Consider the following 18,496-nt stretch of genomic DNA (forward strand, 5'->3'; position numbering starts at 1 on the left):
CTCGTTTACCCGTCATTAATTAAAATACATGATGAGAAAGCCTACTTTGAAGAACATGTTACTTCATGATAAAATTGTAGAAATTCACAGATGGCTGCTGTTGATTACATTTGTATCTAGATTATCTGTACCCACACATATTATCTCTATATGGATATACATATATATGCACAGAGAAAAAGAAATATGATTTTATAACTCTTTAATACCATTTATTTAAATTACTTTCTTAAATTGACCACTTGTTTATTTTCCATTTATATTAAACCATAGTGTGACTTCACAGGCTTAAATTTTTTTAAACTAAAGTCACATCAAATATAACAGGGTTCTGTTTAGTTCAGTCAGTGAAATCAAGGCTACATCCTCTAAGTACCATCGGAGAACTGCATCATCAATCGACTTATGTTCTTGTTGTGGCCCATCCTTCCGTTTCAGATGACATGGGAGATTTTGTGAGTCAAGTTAATTGAGTAAAGTAGGATACAGGTTCTTCTCAGGTTGTCCTAACACAGGACATAACCAAGACCCTCACTGTTAGCTGAAGGAAAATTTATTGCACTTGAGAGAAAATTATATGCTCTCTGCAACTGTATGTAGTTGTAGCACTTTCCTTGAGACATGCAGAAATGTACTAGGTATTCATTTTGACTGAGCTCACTGTATAACTTCGTTTTTAAAAACAAGAGTAAAAACCAGACAGACACATCAGTATGACCACAATATTTTCCTTTAATTTTACTTCACTGCAGATTTTCTTGACAGACAAAGTTAGTCTTTATGATGAGTGCTAAAATAAGCAAACCCTTCCCTTCTGATCTCATAACATTGGAAGAATCTTTTATAATCTTTAAATATTTTTCTAGTTCGATGTAAATCTTAAAATGAAGCTCACTCAGGCATTGAATAGAACTTGAATCATGCCTTTATTTGCTGCTGAAAATTGCTTTTAGATTTCTGTTTATGTTAAGGAAATATGCCCCCCTCCACATACCACAACGACTGATATTTATTTTAAAAAAAGAATTGAATGATTGAAGTAAAATATTCCAGAATAGAGTCTGTACAGTTTTGTTTCCTTCTCATTATTTTTCCTGAGACTTTTGTGTGTGCTTATTTCCGAAGTATGGCGAATGTTTCTGGAATATTTCTGGAATATTCTTTAATTTTTAAAAATCATAGTTTTCTTATAAAACTTGAAGGAAATTGGAGAGGGAAATATTTCCTCCTTGTACAGTGTTTTTTTCTCTCAAAATAAGAATAGCTTTAAACTTCCTATAATACACCTCTAAGAAGCCCCATATTAGATTCAATTCAGCAGATATTTATTTTTCCGTCACCTACTCTGTGCACTCCTCTCATTCTGCATATTTGCCCTGGTCGGTCTCATCTACTTTATTCTGACAATTTCTAAATTCATGTCTCTGGTTTCAGCCTCTCTCCTTAGCCCCAGATAGGTATATCTAACTTGTCTCATATCTCCCACTTATCTGTGGGTAGGTACCTCAAGTGCAATAACCCAAAACGTGGGGAATAGCATTTAAAGTGGGTCTTGAGTATGATTTTGATAGGGTTTGGGATGTGAGGGTGGGGTATAGACAAGGCATTCTAGACTGGAAGAAAACGATTCCAAGGTGGTAAAGTATCTGGCAAGATGATCTCTACTATTCCTTGCAGTTATATAAGATTTCACATTCTGTTTCTTTTCTTATCGTGGTATAATATATATCACGAAAGTTACCATTTTAACCATTTTAAATGTACAGTTCTGTGGCATTTCATGCACTCATGTGATTTTGCAACCATCACTAGCATTCATCTCCAGAACTTTTTCATCTTCCTCAACTGAAACTCTGTACCCGTTAAACTATATAACTCCCCATTCTCTCCTCACCGTAGTCCTTGGTAACCACCATTCTACTTTCTGTCTCTATGAGTTTCCCTACCGTAGACTCTTCATATAAGTGGAATCATACAACATTTGCCCTTTGGTGACTGGCTTATTTTACTTACACATGCTGGTTTATGTGGTCAGTGTTATGATTGGCTATCTGCTTCATAGACCAACCTACTTAATTCAACATGTACTTGATCTATGTTCAATAATTATCTCATAAATATATATAATGGGTATTTTAAATGTTTTTTTAAACGTTTTTTCTATGAGCAAATGAATTCCAAGTTCCACAGTAGCATTTCTCCCCCCTATAGCCAAGTGTCTGCTTTAGTGGCAAATTCAAAGGCCCCATGGGGTGATGGAGTTGATACTCCAGACACCAGTGATTTGTTAAAACTAGGCTCCAACTTCTCCCCAGTAAACAGTATAACTCTGAAGTACTTAACTCTTTTTTAAAATTTTTATTGTATAGTTGATTTATAATGTTATGTTAGTTTCAGGTGTACAGCAAAATGAATCAGTTATACATATACATATATCCACTCTTCTTAAGATTCTTTTCCCATATAGGCCATTACAGAGTATTGAGTAGAGTTTCCTGTGCTATACAGTAGGTCCTTATTAGTAATCTATTTTATATATAGTAGTGTGTGTGTGTCAATCCCAATCTCCCAATTTATCCCTCCTCCCCCCTTACCCCCTGGTAACCATAACTTTGTTTTCTACATCTGTAACTATTTCTTGAATTACTTACTCTTTAGGCGTTCTGAATTTTGGAACAGAGAGCCATTTCTTAACCCCTAACTGACCACCCATGTTGATGCAGGGCTTTATTTTATTTATTTATTTATTTTTGGCTGTGTTGGGTCTTTGTTACTGCGTGTGGGCTTTCTCTAGTTGCGGCGAGCGGGGGCTACTCTTCGTTGCGGTACGCGGGCTTCTCATTGTGGTGGCTTCTCTTGTTGCGGAGCACGGGCTCTAGGCGCATAGGCTTCAGTAGTTGTGGCGCGTGGGCTTAGTTGCCCCGAGGCATGTGGGATCTTCCCAGACCAGGGCTCAAACCTGTGTCCCCTGCATTGGCAGGCGGATTATTAACCCCTGCACCACCAGGGAAGTCCCTGCTGCAGGACTTTAAACTTAACTCCTCCAACCCATTGTTAAAACATTTGGATCATTTTATAATTGGAGAAGTGACATTTTTCCTTCAGGGACTTCCTATACTTAAATGTGCCAGATATATTGTTATGGTTTAGAGGTTTAGAGTCATTTGGCTCTTTTGGATTTGTAAACCAGTATGTAGATATCAACTTAGTCTTTTAAATTATTTAAGAACAAACCAAACATACATATTTGCATTCTCCAACACAGACATCTTTTACCAGAAATCAAAGATAGAAATTGTAGTCCCCCAAAAGAATACAAACACAGGGTCTAGGTTTTTTGGTTGGGTTTGGTTTGTGATTGGTGTTTTCATTAAGACCTGCTGTGGACAAGGAACAAGTAAGAGCCTGTGTGGGTTAAGCTTCCTTGAGTAGGGAGGAGCCCCACTGGCTCGCCATTCCTGCCTGTGCCCACTCGGGCCTCGCTTCAATTCCCCTGCCTGCCTCGCAGTCTTCTGAATGTTTGGACCTATGACCATCCTCCAGCGAGGTTTGTCTGCAGAAGTGACAATCAGAAGGAAGCAGCCAGAAAAGCTATGAGGCAGCTCTGGTTCCCTGCCTGTTTCAGAAGAGTCCTAGTTCCACTGAATAGCTTGCTTGCAAAGAGGAAGCCTTCTTTTCAGATCGGGAATTTGCTTAGTCATAAGTTTACTGACTTTTTAAGCTTTCTATGAATACATTTTGGTAGGTTTCTGTTTTGAATCGGTACCAAAAAAAAGATACACATTGTTTTTAACTTGGAAAACAGGCGCTTTCATTCATGCAGAACTGCAAAACAGATAAACATGTTTTATAAGATCTTTTTATTTTTCTTTGAATGTCAGGTGAATGGGAAGCATTCTGAATTCATGAGGTAGAATGTAGTACTTAGGAAAAAAAACGTGGCAAAAGATAAACTTCTCAGGCTGTACGGCATTGTGAGAAAAACTTTTTTCTTCTGTAGAAAAAAATAGGAAGACTCATCAGGTTCACAGTTCTCATGTTCTGAGTCCTAATTTCTATACATGGAAACAAGTTACATGAACCACTCCTGGAACTCTTCTCCTCTCCCACTGTTAGGGGGATTTATTTCCTCTCCTGCCTACTGTATACACCACTCTCTCTTCTCAGTTCAAGCTGGCCTGCTGTGACAGGAGAGAGTTGATGTCAAGATGGGCGGGGGACATTGTTCCTTTCTTTCTCTTATACATTCTACATAATGTCAGCATCTTAATTTAACTGAGCCTTCCCTCCCCGGACCCTTACCCTACACCACAACCCATTCCCCCACTACAGTGTCCCCTAAACACTCATCATCATGTTATTGGAGTCCATTCTCTGCCATAATAAAGCCCCAGTCTCATGGAGACACTTGGAAATTTTGAATGGAACTCCTGAGTACTTCCCAGGGATTTTGGAGTTTGAGGACTACTGGCAACAGCTTGAGAATCTTCATTCCACAGCTGGGACTGTAAAGGTGAGAGATGTGTTCCTGGCATCCCAAATCGAAGCACGACACTGAATATATTTTCCCCTAGAAACATTGTTATGGTATAAATGGTAGTGTCTCTGGTATCCTTTCTGCTATACTATGGATACCTTTGTGTTAAATTGTCTTTTTGGAGGACACTGCTCCAGGAACCTAGGCATTATTTTTATGGGAAAATGCTTGCTTTCCAAATTCCAAACATCTTACTTAAAAATGAACTTTTGGAACACAATCCATTCACAACTTGGCTATTGGCCAGTTTAGCAAAACCAACCATTCCGCTTTCAGTCAATTCTGTGGTCCTACAGTAATTCAGAGAATACCACTCATGAAATGGTATGGAGAGAGAGATGTCTTCCGTATTTCAAAGTATAGCTGAAAGAAAAATGATTTAATGATTTATTCCAAATTTTATCTGATGTAGCTGAATGGTGTGTGTGTGTGTGTGTGTGTGTGTGTGTGTGTGTACACCTGTTTTGTAATTCAAACACACGTGTTCCCCCATGAGCTCCATTTCCTCTTGTACAACTTACAGTGAAGTTAATTCTACATGAATTAATCATAATGCTTTTTAAGCTACACACTCCCTTTCTCTTATCCATTTACCTCTGGGGAGAGGGGGGTCAATGTTCTTTCTAGGTTCCATATGTGTACGAAAAATCCCCGTTAATCCTGGTTGGTAAAAGTTGTAAAGTACATTAAAACAAAAGCCAAAAACTAAAATAAGGCACAATACCCAGTGTCCTCAAACTCTAAAATCACATGGGAAGTACCCAGAAGCCCCATTCAAAATTTCTACAAGTCTCTATTTACCTCCTCATTCTTTTTTTTTCTCTCCTCATTCTTTAGTGTAACTGTCTTTTCCTTTCAGTATCATTATTCAAAATAATTTAAAGCGATGGTTTTTTCTGGGTTTTATAAAAGTTGCTAACAGTTAAACAATAAGGAACAATAATGTGTTATTTATTTAGCTATATCATATGGTAAATCGGTTTCAGGGAGGGCCAAGACTCAGAACTTGACTTTCATTTGTAATAGTCTATGGAAAAATATATTCTGAGTTCCAAACAACTAATTTTAAACCTGTATTTTAGAACCAGTACATTAGTATGTCAGATTTAACATTTATGCTAGTATGTTACTTGGCTCAGGTTTATCATTATTAAACTATTTCATGGCTTTTACAGGGTTCAAAATTATGGATAATAATGGAATACCTGGGTGGCGGTTCAGCACTGGATCTTGTAAGTATTTTTAAATAATTACACACATATATCCATACTTGCACTTTTTTCTTTTAATTGGAGTAAGCAATGGTTTTTGGACAAGCTAAGCAGGTGTTTAGTTAATATGTTCACTCTGTCTTCAGGACTACTACTCTTATATAGATTCAGCTATATTGCAGGGTTCTGCACGTTGCTGGCATTCTTAAAGTATATAAGAAATGCAAACAGCTTAATAAAATAAAATTCCCCCCAAATTAGGAATGAGCGTGTGACAGTTGCCGTCAGTTTAGAGTTTTACTTTACATGCTTATCCCTGAGAAGACTCAGTGTTCTTAGATTTTTAAAAAAGATATCATTCAGATAACTGTCTCTAAAATTGGCTCTTGGGTTCTGACCAAGAAGGCCTACAGACCCAGCTCTCTGCAGAGTTCTCTCTGCCCCTCTATAGGTCATTTGGAAATGTGATGGCATCTTTGTCACAATGACTTGGAAGTGCCACAGCCATTTTAGTGGGCAGGGACCAGGCTGCTACAATCCTGCAGTATGCGGGAGAAGTTCTAACCAATGAAGATATGTTCGTGCATGAAATGTTTTTGAGAAACACTGGTTGTTTTCCCCAAGTGGTGTGATTCTGTCAGTGTTGTTCCCCGCCTTTTAAATCTTTATTAATATGACATTGTATTTAAAATGCAATATGAATGACTAGAGACAAGTTTGTGTAGTAGAATAACCACTGGGCTGGCCTGTGGGAGTTTGAGGTTCTAGCGCTGGCTCTATTTATAACTAAATCTGTGACTGTGAACCAGACACATAAATTCCTTGGACTTGGATGTCCTATAAAACAAAGAATTTGCACTAAGCTCCTCTTCCATGTTTAATATAATATGACTTTTATATAATATGCTTCTGCCTTTGAAATTATAGAGTCTGCTGTTTCTAAAAGTAATTTTAATTCTTATATTTTAAAGTGGAGATGAGTTTTTCTGACTGAAAGTAATCAAATATTTTTTAAAGGCTTTCATCCTGACTGCCAATGACTCCAAAGTTTCAGATAATCCTGTGAACAGAAATGACCATAAGCGATTTTCTTCCCTTTAAACAGAACCATACTTAAACCATTCTAAAGAAATGGTAATTAAACTTGATGGAGAGCCTCATCTTCTAGGAATTCATCGCAGTTTAATCAGTTGCTGAGTTAGGTCATCCTTCCTTGTGTCTAATGTAATTCTTATATCCTAAAGCTAGAGTTCATTTTTTTCTTTCTCTCTCCTCTCTAGTGAGAGAACATAACTGGTGTTTCTTTGGATAATAATCCTTCATGCCTATGGAGTCAGGTCTCATTCTCCTCTTGCCGTTAAATGATCTCAGCTCTATTTCTCTTGTCACGTGGTTTGATTACACAATAATTTTTTCATTAGCTCCACAAGAAGCCTCACAATTGCTCCACGAGGCTCCTTCCACTTCTTAAATATTAAGAACCCTTTCCAAATTTATCACAGTTAACTGCCCCCAAAAGTGCTTACCATGTCACTTCCCTGTTTTGTAGGCATTGGCAAAGTTAGTGCACTGCTTTCATCGGATTTCTGATAGCAATGTGAAGCACTGGACACTGGCCCAGCCCTAACTAATACAATCTGTATCCCCAGTAGTAGTTTGGTCAGTTTTATGAAATCTCTGAATGAAATGATTGTGAGATCATAATCTCATTCTGCCATTCTGATCTCCACCTAAATACAACAAATACCTATTAGCATAAATTCAATGAACTTAAAATGTTCTTAAAATCAAGAGACCTAGATCCTAGTCCTGGTTCTGCCATTGACTAGCTGGCTAATACTGGGCAAGCCATTTAACCTGTGCCTCAAATGTTCAATGAAGAAATTAGATGAGTAATCTAACTCTGTTTTTCTAGCCCTAACGCTTAATGATATTGTGATTTAATTATAAACCTCATTTGACTGGACTTTGTAGGCAGAGCAAGTGATGAGAAAATGTGCTACTTCTTCTTCATATATAGTCCTGTACGAATGAATGCTATCATTTGGGGGAATCTAAGAAAGGATCAGGCTTAGAGGAGGGCACTGCTACCAGGGACAAGAGAAATCAGGAGGGATGCTGGGTAGAGTGTTCATCCCTTAAACTGGTGCCTGACTAATGGAACATGAGTATGACCAGTATTGATGTCAACATTATATAGTGTATACCTCAAGATTCCCTCCCATTCTAACAAAAATAATTAGTTGTATGTGAACAGACTTTGAGCATACTGTACGTTATTTTATTGACTTGATTATACCTTACTTCTTTCCAAATAGAATTGCAGTGACTTACAACAAAAACACATATAATAAGGTTAAGAGAATAAAACATGAGCACCAAGGGAAAAAGTTGGAAACAATATGCTAACTGTAAGAGAAAGCATAACAAAACATGGTGCATTAGGGACTGGCTGGAAGTCAAAAGAGTATGGGGAACACCCCCAAGCCCACAAGTAGATAGTCTCTGAAAGGGAAAATGTCCCTCTCTTGAATATCCTCAGTTGACAACAGAGGCAAATCACACAAGGCCAGTACACTGCCCTGGGGGCAGAAGTGTTAGCTATTAGAGACGTGATATGGTCTTCAGTCCTTGGAGAGAAGCTCAGTTGTGCGCTCCAGGGACAGTCGACCAAGATCTTGCGTCATCTCTCCCAAGGTTGCATTGGAAATTTTTTAAAAAGCAATCTGTGTTCCATCTACTTTACCTTCCTTCTCTTTCCAACTCCCTTATTTCTCCTTTTCTGATCATTATCATCATGGCTAAGGAAACATTTTAACCACAAGGTTTGGGACAGTTTTCTGTCTGATAGTGAACAAGAAAAACGCAGCTCTACCACCACCCCATTCCCATTTCCCTGCCACCCAGGCGCCCCTACCATCCCCCTCCGGTACCCAGTTAAGTGAGATTTTACTTTTACTGAATTTTAAACTGGACCTAAGTATACCAGATAAGCGACGGATCACTTTTCTGTTTGTTTTTACTTAAATATATTTTTAAAATTCTGTATTATCCAGGGCACTTTTAGAAATCCTTCAGAATGATAGCTAGTATCTTTTATATGGACCTTGCCCAATTTCCTAAGTGACTGAGGGTATACCTCCTCTGGCCCTGTCAACATTTTATAATCAGTGATACTAAGTACTAATCTTACGTAGTATGACATTTATCTTTAACTTATTTGGTAGTACCTCAGAATTTCATTGCCAGCAATCAATAAAATAATATGCCATTTTCACCTTTTAGATGACTTTAATCACTGCTGTTTAAAAAGAAACTTTTGGGGTGGAAGTTGATATATTTGAAAGTAAACAGATAATGTTACCTAGGAAAGGCACCTATTGAACTATGAACATCCCTGGAGTATACTATATATCCAGAGCATAGTTAATATTAAATGGTGAGACTGAAGTGTGGTTTCTATTTTAAGCTGTTAAATTTCAACATGAAAGTGCCCTTTATTCAGAATAAATATGGCATTCATGAAAGATGAAATACAGAAGGTGCCAAAGAGCTGTGAATCCCTCCCAGTGTGAGGCATAGTGGGCAATATTTGATTTTCACCACCTCTTCCCTCCTTCCAGCAAACAGAACTCTACCTCAGCTCTGACTCTAGATTCCCACCCTTTCCTGTAATAATATTGTACAGTCCACTGTTTGTGCTTTATGAGGTACCAGAATTTTAAAATAACCATTTATTTTAAGGAGAGATTTTCAGATATTCCATTACAAATTCTCCTGAAACCTAATCATTGCTTTCCTTGTATTGCAGTTAAAACTACTGGCTTTAGTACAGGGAAATGTGTTACATTTATTTGAAAAAACGTATCCCTCCATGATTTGATATTTTTTTACAATGAAAGTCTGAATAGTTTAATTATTATATTCCTAGCTAAAATTTAAATCTGAGTCTCAAAAAAGGTTCTATGCTTTACAATGTTTTTGAAATACACAAATGCTAAGAACTGTGCTACAGCTGACCTATATGATCAAATTTGGTTGCTGCAAAAATCTTATGGACCGTCTGATCTAAAAATCAGTTCGGTGTAAATATTTAATAAGTTTTAAACAGCAAATGCCAAAATTTAAGTAGCTGATTTCTTTTTTCCTATCTGAGAAAAAGAAAACTAGTTCTGTCATTATTTAAGCATGTTTCTTAGATCTTTGATGTAAATATTTAAGAACCTTAGGATTTGGAGCTAGTATATAGGTTGTACTATCTTTCAAGATTAAACTTAATCATTAAAAAACCCTTTCTGCCCTTTGACTTAACTTTCCTCACCTTTTAAAATTTTCTCATTTGTTTAAATATTGGTTTAATAAACAGAACTGCTTCATATATCTAAGCGATTCTCTTATTTCAAAGAGAATGTCAAGTTCGAACTTCATTGTTCCAAACTTTTACATGTATATGTATGTATGTGTTTTTCCCCCTAAGCTGAGAGCTGGTCCATTTGATGAGTTCCAGATCGCTACCATGCTAAAGGAAATTTTGAAAGGTCTGGACTACCTGCATTCAGAAAAGAAAATTCACCGAGACATAAAAGGTATACAGAAGTCTAATGTGAACCTGAGAAAAACAGATGCATTCTGAGGAAGCTGAGGGTTTTTTCATCTCTTTTTCCCTCCTAGCTGCCAATGTCTTGCTCTCAGAACAAGGAGATGTGAAACTTGCTGACTTTGGAGTTGCTGGCCAACTGACAGATACACAAATTAAAAGAAATACCTTTGTGGGAACACCATTTTGGATGGCTCCTGAAGTTATCCAGCAGTCAGCTTATGACTCAAAAGTAAAGTGTTACCTGTACAAACTATTTTGTTTTTAATATTAAGTTTTATATAGCGTACTATCCTATTTAATAAACTGCCTTAATACTCCTTCCTTTTAAAGTATTCCTAAAGCTAGAGTCACGTCAGTTGTTGCTGGTAAATCATACGTTCCCTTGTTGCTGGTAATATTTGGACCTTCTTCCCTTCAGTGGCCTTTCATCCTACTTGGAATACAATCCAAAGTTCTTACTATCACATATGTGTGTCTCTACAGTCTGGCCCTTGTCTACCTCTGGCTCATCTCTTATCGCTCTCCTCTATTTTCTTTTTTTTTTGATCTCTCTTCACTTCCACTTTTTTTTAAATTAATTTGTATTGGCCCTCTATTTTCTATCTGCTTCAGCCACAGTGGCCTCATTGCTGGTCCATAAACACAGCAAGTCCCCTCTAGCCTCAGGACCTTTGCACTTGCCTCTCCCTCTATCTGGAATAGCCTTTCTCCCAATTAGGTCTCTGCTTAAACATTACCTACACAGAATGGTCTTCCCTGGCCATCCTGTGTAAATTTGCAGCCCTTTTACCTTATTCATTATTCCCTTATCCTGATTTACTATTTTCTTCACAGAACTTAGCACCATCTGACATCCTATTATTTATTTATTTATCTGTCTCTTCTACTAGAACATAAGCCCCTTGAGAGCAGGGATTTTGTCTGGTTTGGTCACCATCTGAGTCCTCAGTGCCTAGAATACAGTACCTGGCACAAAGTAGAATATTCGATCATTTTTTTAAATAAATGAATTATATTAATAAAAATTTATTAACATCACATTTCTTGAGACACTTTCATATTGTATGACCGTTAGACTCCACAGGTTATTTTGTGGCATTATGTTGGAATGGAATTTCAAGGTAATTGTTCTTTCCTCCTTACCTTAGGCTGACATTTGGTCACTGGGAATTACTGCTATTGAACTAGCCAAGGGAGAGCCACCTAACTCCGATATGCATCCTATGAGAGTTCTGTTTCTTATTCCAAAAAACAATCCTCCAACTCTTGTCGGAGACTTTACTAAATCCTTTAAGGAGTTTATTGATGCTTGCCTGAACAAAGATCCATCATTTGTGAGTATATATGCTATGACTACTATTTTCTATGATCAGATCTACATAGAGCCAGTGTGGTTTGTTCAACAGTGAGGAATACAGTGCCTGTGAAAACTGTCTAAGATTCTTCCCTCTATGTTCCCTCTATGTTGCTAATTTTGTTTAGTTGTTGACAAGATCCGCAGTTCCTTCTCTCCTTCCTCTGCATCTTTTTCTCTTTTTTCTATGGTCCCTAGCTTCTTCTTTATTCTGTTGATCATTTCCTATTTCAGTGGGAAATAAAGTTCATTTTCTAGGGTGTCATTATGAAAGTATATGTATAACTATTCACAATGATTTTTATTCAACTGTGTTTTCATTTTTCATGAAAAGTTGTTTGCGTTTCACTATTTTTAATTTAAATGTTCAGAAATTCCAACATGAAGTTGTATACGTTTCCTGAAGTCTAATGAGCTCCATTCATTTACTTGGCAAAGTTGATTACAGTTGTTCTACTGTTTTTAAAATAAAGCTGCCCGATGACTTCGAGAAACTAGAAATATACAAGAACTGAATTTGATGTGACAATTTTTAATTGCTAATGGCTATTCTCATAGTAATAAAATACTAGGGGGAAAAGTATCCCCCACAGCACCTGGTGTTTGTATTTAGATGCGATATGAATTAATGTGTGATGAAGAAGGGGGTCATATGATATGTGCAGATAATTAAAGTTACAGCCTTGCTAGTTTTCACTCTTTTTTCCAATTTACAGTAAATATAATAAAAGTATTTTAAAGCACTATTTTGAAACATTTTAAAATTTTTACTTAATTATCAAAGTCCTGCCATGTGTTTCTCTGCCTGTTGCTAGTAGGTAGGCCACTGTTTGCCCATTGGGCTTTAGCAAATTGGTACCAAAGTAGTGAATTTAATTTGGTTGCCTTGAGCCACTTCAAAAGTAGAATTAGCTATTGTCCTGTGGCATTTTAGTTATCCTCATATCTGCAGACATACTTTTACACCTTTCCGCTTAATAGCTGAAGTGATTTCTTATCACTCCTTGCAATCAAAAGAGCCTAGAAATATTCATGCATCCTTTCTTTTTTGTTCCTTAGCGTCCTACAGCTAAAGAACTTCTGAAACATAAATTCATTGTAAAAAATTCAAAGAAGACTTCTTATCTGACTGAACTGATAGATCGATTTAAGAGATGGAAGGCGGAAGGACACAGTGATGACGAATCTGATTCTGAGGGCTCTGATTCGTATGTACCAATTATTTAATTTTTATGTAGATAGCTCATTTTAATATTGCATATATTTTAACGGTGATCCAATATGCTTTCTCTAGCATAAAATATAAACCTTATTCTAAAGTCTGACTTTAGAAACTGTGAAAATCTTTTAAAATCACCGTCTGTGAAGTACAATGAATTTGGAAACACGTTTTTTTTCTTAGAAGTGAATTGCTTTAGTTTTAAATGGTCTCGGTCTAACCCCTAGTGGATACTTGAGTATATTACAAAATTTTGGAACAAAATTCGATTTAAGGTGTTTTACTAGTTTGCCCAAAGTGATGAGGAGCAATGTCTTCTCTTACTTTGATGGCAACCTGCAAAATCCCTCTGGAGAACTAACGTTTCCCAGCTCTTGGCCATGTACCAAACCGTGATCAGACCGGGACATTGAAATATTCATTTATATCTCATTTGTACACCCTAAAAAGTTGCATTGTTTTTTAACTGCAGCATTTATACTAACATTTTAACCTCTAAGTCCGTAATTTAATTTACTCCTTCGCTAGCTGAATTGACACAAAGGCAACACCAAATTTCTTTAGATATACTACTTGCATTTATGAGAAATTGCCCAACTTTTAAAAGGTCTGAAAAATACCAGGATAGTTGTTTTTACTCTGTTCTAATGGTTGTTGGCCTTAGCTGCCCAATGAGAGTCACCCATGGAGCCTTTCAAAAATGTAAATCAACTATACTCCAATATAAAATAAAAATTAAAAAAAGATCACAAGCCACACTACAGGAGATCCTGATCTAGTCAGTGGGAAGGGGTTGGGGCAGGGCTTTATATATAGTAAGAGACCTTCACATGTGATTCTGGTACACACTTAGAGTTGAGAACCATTGCTACTCTTCAGTAAAAAGCAGCGTCGAGGGCTTCCCTGGTGGCGCAGTGGTTGAGAGTCCGCCTGCCGATGCGGGGGACACGGGTTCGTGCCCCGGTGATGCCGCGGAGCGACTGGGCCCGTGGGCCATGGCCTCTGAGCCTGCGCGTCCCGAGCCTGTGCTCCACAATGGGAGAGGCCACAGCAGTGAGAGGCCCGCGTACAGCAACAAAAAAAAAAAAAAAAAAAAAAAAAAAGCAGCGTCGATTTGAAACTGAGATCAAATGATTTTTTATACATCGGGACAATTCTCCGTTCGGAGTCTGGCTGCATTGATTAGGTATTTTCACCAAGCTGTAGCATTTAGGAGCTTATAGAAGTATCTTTGGCAATCTCTTTAGGGAATCCACCAGCAGGGAAAATAATACTCATCCTGAATGGAGCTTTACCACCGTGCGAAAGAAGCCTGATCCAAAGAAACTACAGAATGGGGCAGTATGTATATGGAGATGATCACTTCCTCTTGGTAGACTTTTTCGAACTATATAGTGAGAGTATGATGGCCAAAAATTGTTAGAATTTAATACCCCTAAACGCTCATCTACCTCACTGTGTCCATAGTAGGTTTCATTTGCCATTCGTTTTGAGCTAATTAAGAAAAGGTCATAGAAGTCATTTAAGTGGCCATTGGTATGTTTTAAAATGCATTTTACCTAGAGATATCTAAACCCAGTGGAATCATGTATATCAGTTGTAATCCTCTAAGTTAGAGAACTTCTGGATGACGGATGGGAATTAGTGATGGGAAGAAAGCATGGAAACTTGCCCTGTATTGGGTCTTTTGGGAGGAGGATTCCAATGAATGCACATGAATGATTATTTTAATGTCATGTGTATAATCTATAATATTTGTTCAAAGGAGCAAGATCTTGTACAAACCCTGAGCTGTTTGTCTATGATAATCACACCTGCATTTGCTGAAGTAAGTACAGATTCATTAGCTTTGGATATCTATTTTAAGAAGTATAATAATTTTAAATGTTATAGCTATTGATCTTTCTCAGCTTAAACAGCAGGATGAGAATAATGCTAGCAGGAATCAGGCAATCGAAGAACTGGAGAAAAGTATTGCTGTGGCTGAAGCTGCCTGCCCTGGCATCACAGACAAAATGGTGAAGAAATTAATTGAAAAATTTCAAAAGTAAGCTTGAAATGTCATTTTAAAAAAACTATTTTGACATTTTCTGTTGCATGTTCATTTATGATGCGATAATATAATTACCTACTTGATTGAGTCATTCTGTTTATTCCTAACAAAGTCAATTCTTAATAGTCATATGCTTGAAAACTGTTTGTTTGTTGCCCATCTTAAACATTAGCTTTTGGAATTATTATCTTCGGGCATTACAAGGTAGTTTTCCACTGAACGAAATGGCCTGGCTTTTTTTTTTTTTTTCCTCTCCCTGTTAGTAGGAGTACAGACAAAAGGTCAGGGGACATATTCTTATTTGGACCCTTGTAAATACCATTGAGGAATGCTTTCATTCTTGCCACTACTCTTATTACACTGCTGTTCACATTGTTTCAGTGCTAAAGTTCATTAAGTTTAACCCCCATAAGAAAAGTTAAGGATTTTAGGTAGAGAAACTCAAATGAAGACTCTAAAATGTTCTTATGTTTGATTTCAGTTTCTATACTGCCTCTTGAACTGTTGCTTTAACTTTGTTCACATTCAATAAAGTTCTTACATTTAATTTTTAAATTCCCTTTAAAAACAAGACTTTTGTATGCATATACAAACACAACTCCTTAGCTCAAGCAAGTTATAAAAAGCACTACTAATCTTAGCCTTAATCCCATTATATTGCTTCTCAGTGCATCTTTATATTCCTTTGTATTTGTGATGCCGCTGGGATCAAGTTGGAACAAACCATACAGCCTGTAAAACACATAATCTCCTAGATCTTTCTGGCTGATAAAGCCTATTTATACTCATCAGCTAAAGCCCCTCTTAAAATCCCTTAGTTTTTAGTGGAAACCTCCCCTCTTTTCCAATTTGCAAACAAATCATTGGAAGTTGTAAAATCAGACCCAGAAGGGATTTTTGAACTGCTTTACATTTTAACGTTTACATGATGAGACGCAATACAATTTTTGTTTGCTGAATCAATTCTTTCATTGCAGAGTTCATACAGATGTAAAATAGACACATGCATAGTTATATATCAATTTAAGTTTTTCTTAATTTTATAGGTGTTCAGCAGATGAATCCCCCTAAGAAACTCCTTGTTAGTGGCTTCTATTTCATATGGACCCAGAGAAACCCACCAAAGCTACTTCAAGCTTAACAATGCTTAACTCATGAGCTCCACGTGCCTTTTGGATCTTTGCGACATTGAAGATTTGGAAGAAGCTATTCAACTATTTTGTGATGGTGTTTATCATTTTATATTTTAAAGAGATTATTTTGTAAGGAATAACTTTTAATACTATAGTTTCACCTGTATTCTAGTAAATGTTGAGATGCAGTTTTGCTTTTAGGTATCATTATTACTTAAGTTACTAGGATGAATACCTTTCATGTTTTGATCTTTAGTTAACTGTACAGTTATGAAACATACAGGTCTTTCAAAGTCATCCTAAATATTCAACTTTTGTAATCATCAAGCCTCAAAAAGCTTTTTTTTAAACACAAGCATATTCTAAAAATGACTACTGGTGGGGAGGCGGAAACAAGTCACACGTTCTTAAAGCAGAAGGTTTTTTTTTAATTTATTTTTGGCTGTGTCGGATCTTCGTTTCTGTGTGAGGGCTTTCTCTAGTTGTGGCAAGCGGGGGCACTCTTCATCGCAGTGCGCGGGCCTCTCACTATCGCGGCCTCTCTTGTTGCGGAGCACAGGCTCCAGACGCGCAGGCTCAGTAGTTGTGGCTCACAGGCCTAGTTGCTCCAAGGCATGTGGGATCTTCCCAGACCAGGGCTCGAACCCGTGCCCCCTGCATTAGCAGGCAGATTCTCAACCACTGCGCCACCAGGGAAGCCCAAAGCAGAAGTTTTTAATAAGCTCTTAGAAATGAAACCTGGAAAACTATTGACTCTTCTCCCAAGTGGGTATGATATTCCAGGCAGCTCAATGATGATTACATCTGAGAGCCCTGCGTTTGAAACATTTAGAGGCAACATGTAGCAACAGAGGTACCTCTTGGTGTGCAGTATTTACTTTCTCTTATAGAAGACACAATTGACCCTTATTTAACATGGTTGGAAAGTTAAAGCAGTACTAATTAGCCAAGGATGGATTTTTGGTAATACCGGAAGAATTAGTTTTTAATTCATTTTTAAAATCAACTCAAATCGCATATTATATGCTTGGATTTGGGGAGCTTAAAAGAAGCTGATTATCATGTGATTATAAATACCTGATCAACAGGTATGAATATAATTTACACCAGCATATTTTTGTCATGGTCATAAAATGTCCTATAAACTATTTATACATTTTTTTTCCTCATAACTATCCAATACATAAACATCATTTGTTCATTTTTGAAAGGGTATTTAAATAAGCATTTTCTAGTTCATATGAAAATAACCATAGTACAGGATGATTTCTGTCTGTACAAAGGTAAGTTAGACTGTACAGTTAATTTTCAGTTATATTTATGGTACTGTTACATGGGTAATACCTTTTTCTTTTAAGCCCAGTATATATATTATGCCTGCCTAAGTTCTGAAGTGGGGCTATATTTCAGTAGTTGTAGAATCATTGATATTAATTAGTTTTGATAGTTAATGTTTTAATGTTTGGGTCTGAACAGTTTGGTTTTTGCACAAAAGTCATTTTAATAAACCTGAATAATTGCCAAATATTAGAAGAAAGATTTTCTTCAAGTGAAGAATACAGTTTTTAGTCAAAGTGGCCATTACCTCTTCCTTTTTTGTAATAATACAGACACTTGAATAAGTTGTTTTTGTGTCACATGCCAAGAAAATTTTTTCATTGGTGCCTATACTGTAATAATTACTTTTAACACATTGTATTTTGAAGTAATAGTTCAGTTAAATTTTTCACCTGCTATGTAACTGAAACTCAATTACAGTTTATAATTTGTAGAGGTCTGGTGGTAATTTTGCAGCTCATATCATGTATCAAATGAATATTTTTGTAAAAATAAAAGCAACAAATTTTTAAATTGATTATTTGAAACTGTACAGCACAGCTGCACCATAGATAGAAAATTGTATTGCTTATTCATTATAGTTATTAGTCCTGTAAACTGTTTCTGGGTAAGCAAACTTCAGTGTTTTGTGGGGGGGTTAAAAATAAATATTTAAATTTCCTGGTCCCCAGTGTTAGTTTTCTTGAGGTGGGGGTATGGTGTGGTATTTTAATTGTTTCAAATCATTTCTCCTGTCCCCTTTCATTTATTGTTGGAACTTTTACACCAGTGTTTCCATTGGAAACTAGAAGGTATTCTTCACATTTTATTAAACATTGATTATAGCTCCAGTGAATATGTCCTGATTTCTGCCTCCTGTCCTGACAAAATTATTAATAGAGTCCTCTTTCACTCAAAAATGTCCTTCCTAGGTTACACAATAAACTTTATGGTCACCCTAGTTATAGTTTTATTAGGAAATTTTATACAGATTTGAACGCTGTATTTCTCTGGGGGAAACAAATTTCACAAAGATTTCTAGAAACTGAGATGAGAAATAGCATATAATCCT

The 18,496-nt window shown here is 36.7% G+C and overlaps 1 protein-coding gene across 2 annotated transcripts in view; it reads left to right on the plus strand.

Moving 5' to 3' along the window:
- Positions 1 to 18,110, plus strand: part of STK26 (serine/threonine kinase 26) — a 65,153-nt gene extending 47,043 nt beyond the window's left edge. For both annotated transcript variants that reach the window (XM_030846557.2, XM_060292129.1), the window contains 9 exons: positions 5,713 to 5,769; positions 10,226 to 10,334; positions 10,420 to 10,577; positions 11,497 to 11,682; positions 12,762 to 12,910; positions 14,169 to 14,262; positions 14,687 to 14,749; positions 14,832 to 14,968; positions 16,021 to 18,110. In XM_030846557.2, the coding sequence (XP_030702417.1) occupies positions 5,713 to 5,769; positions 10,226 to 10,334; positions 10,420 to 10,577; positions 11,497 to 11,682; positions 12,762 to 12,910; positions 14,169 to 14,262; positions 14,687 to 14,749; positions 14,832 to 14,968; positions 16,021 to 16,045 (978 nt within the window). In that variant the 3' untranslated portion in view covers positions 16,046 to 18,110. The remainder of the gene's footprint in view (positions 1 to 5,712; positions 5,770 to 10,225; positions 10,335 to 10,419; positions 10,578 to 11,496; positions 11,683 to 12,761; positions 12,911 to 14,168; positions 14,263 to 14,686; positions 14,750 to 14,831; positions 14,969 to 16,020) is intronic.
- The last annotated feature ends 386 nt before the right edge of the window (positions 18,111 to 18,496 follow it).

The sequence above is a fragment of the Globicephala melas genome, chromosome X (assembly GCF_963455315.2).
Source record: "Globicephala melas chromosome X, mGloMel1.2, whole genome shotgun sequence".
NCBI classification, from domain to species: domain Eukaryota; kingdom Metazoa; phylum Chordata; class Mammalia; order Artiodactyla; family Delphinidae; genus Globicephala; species Globicephala melas.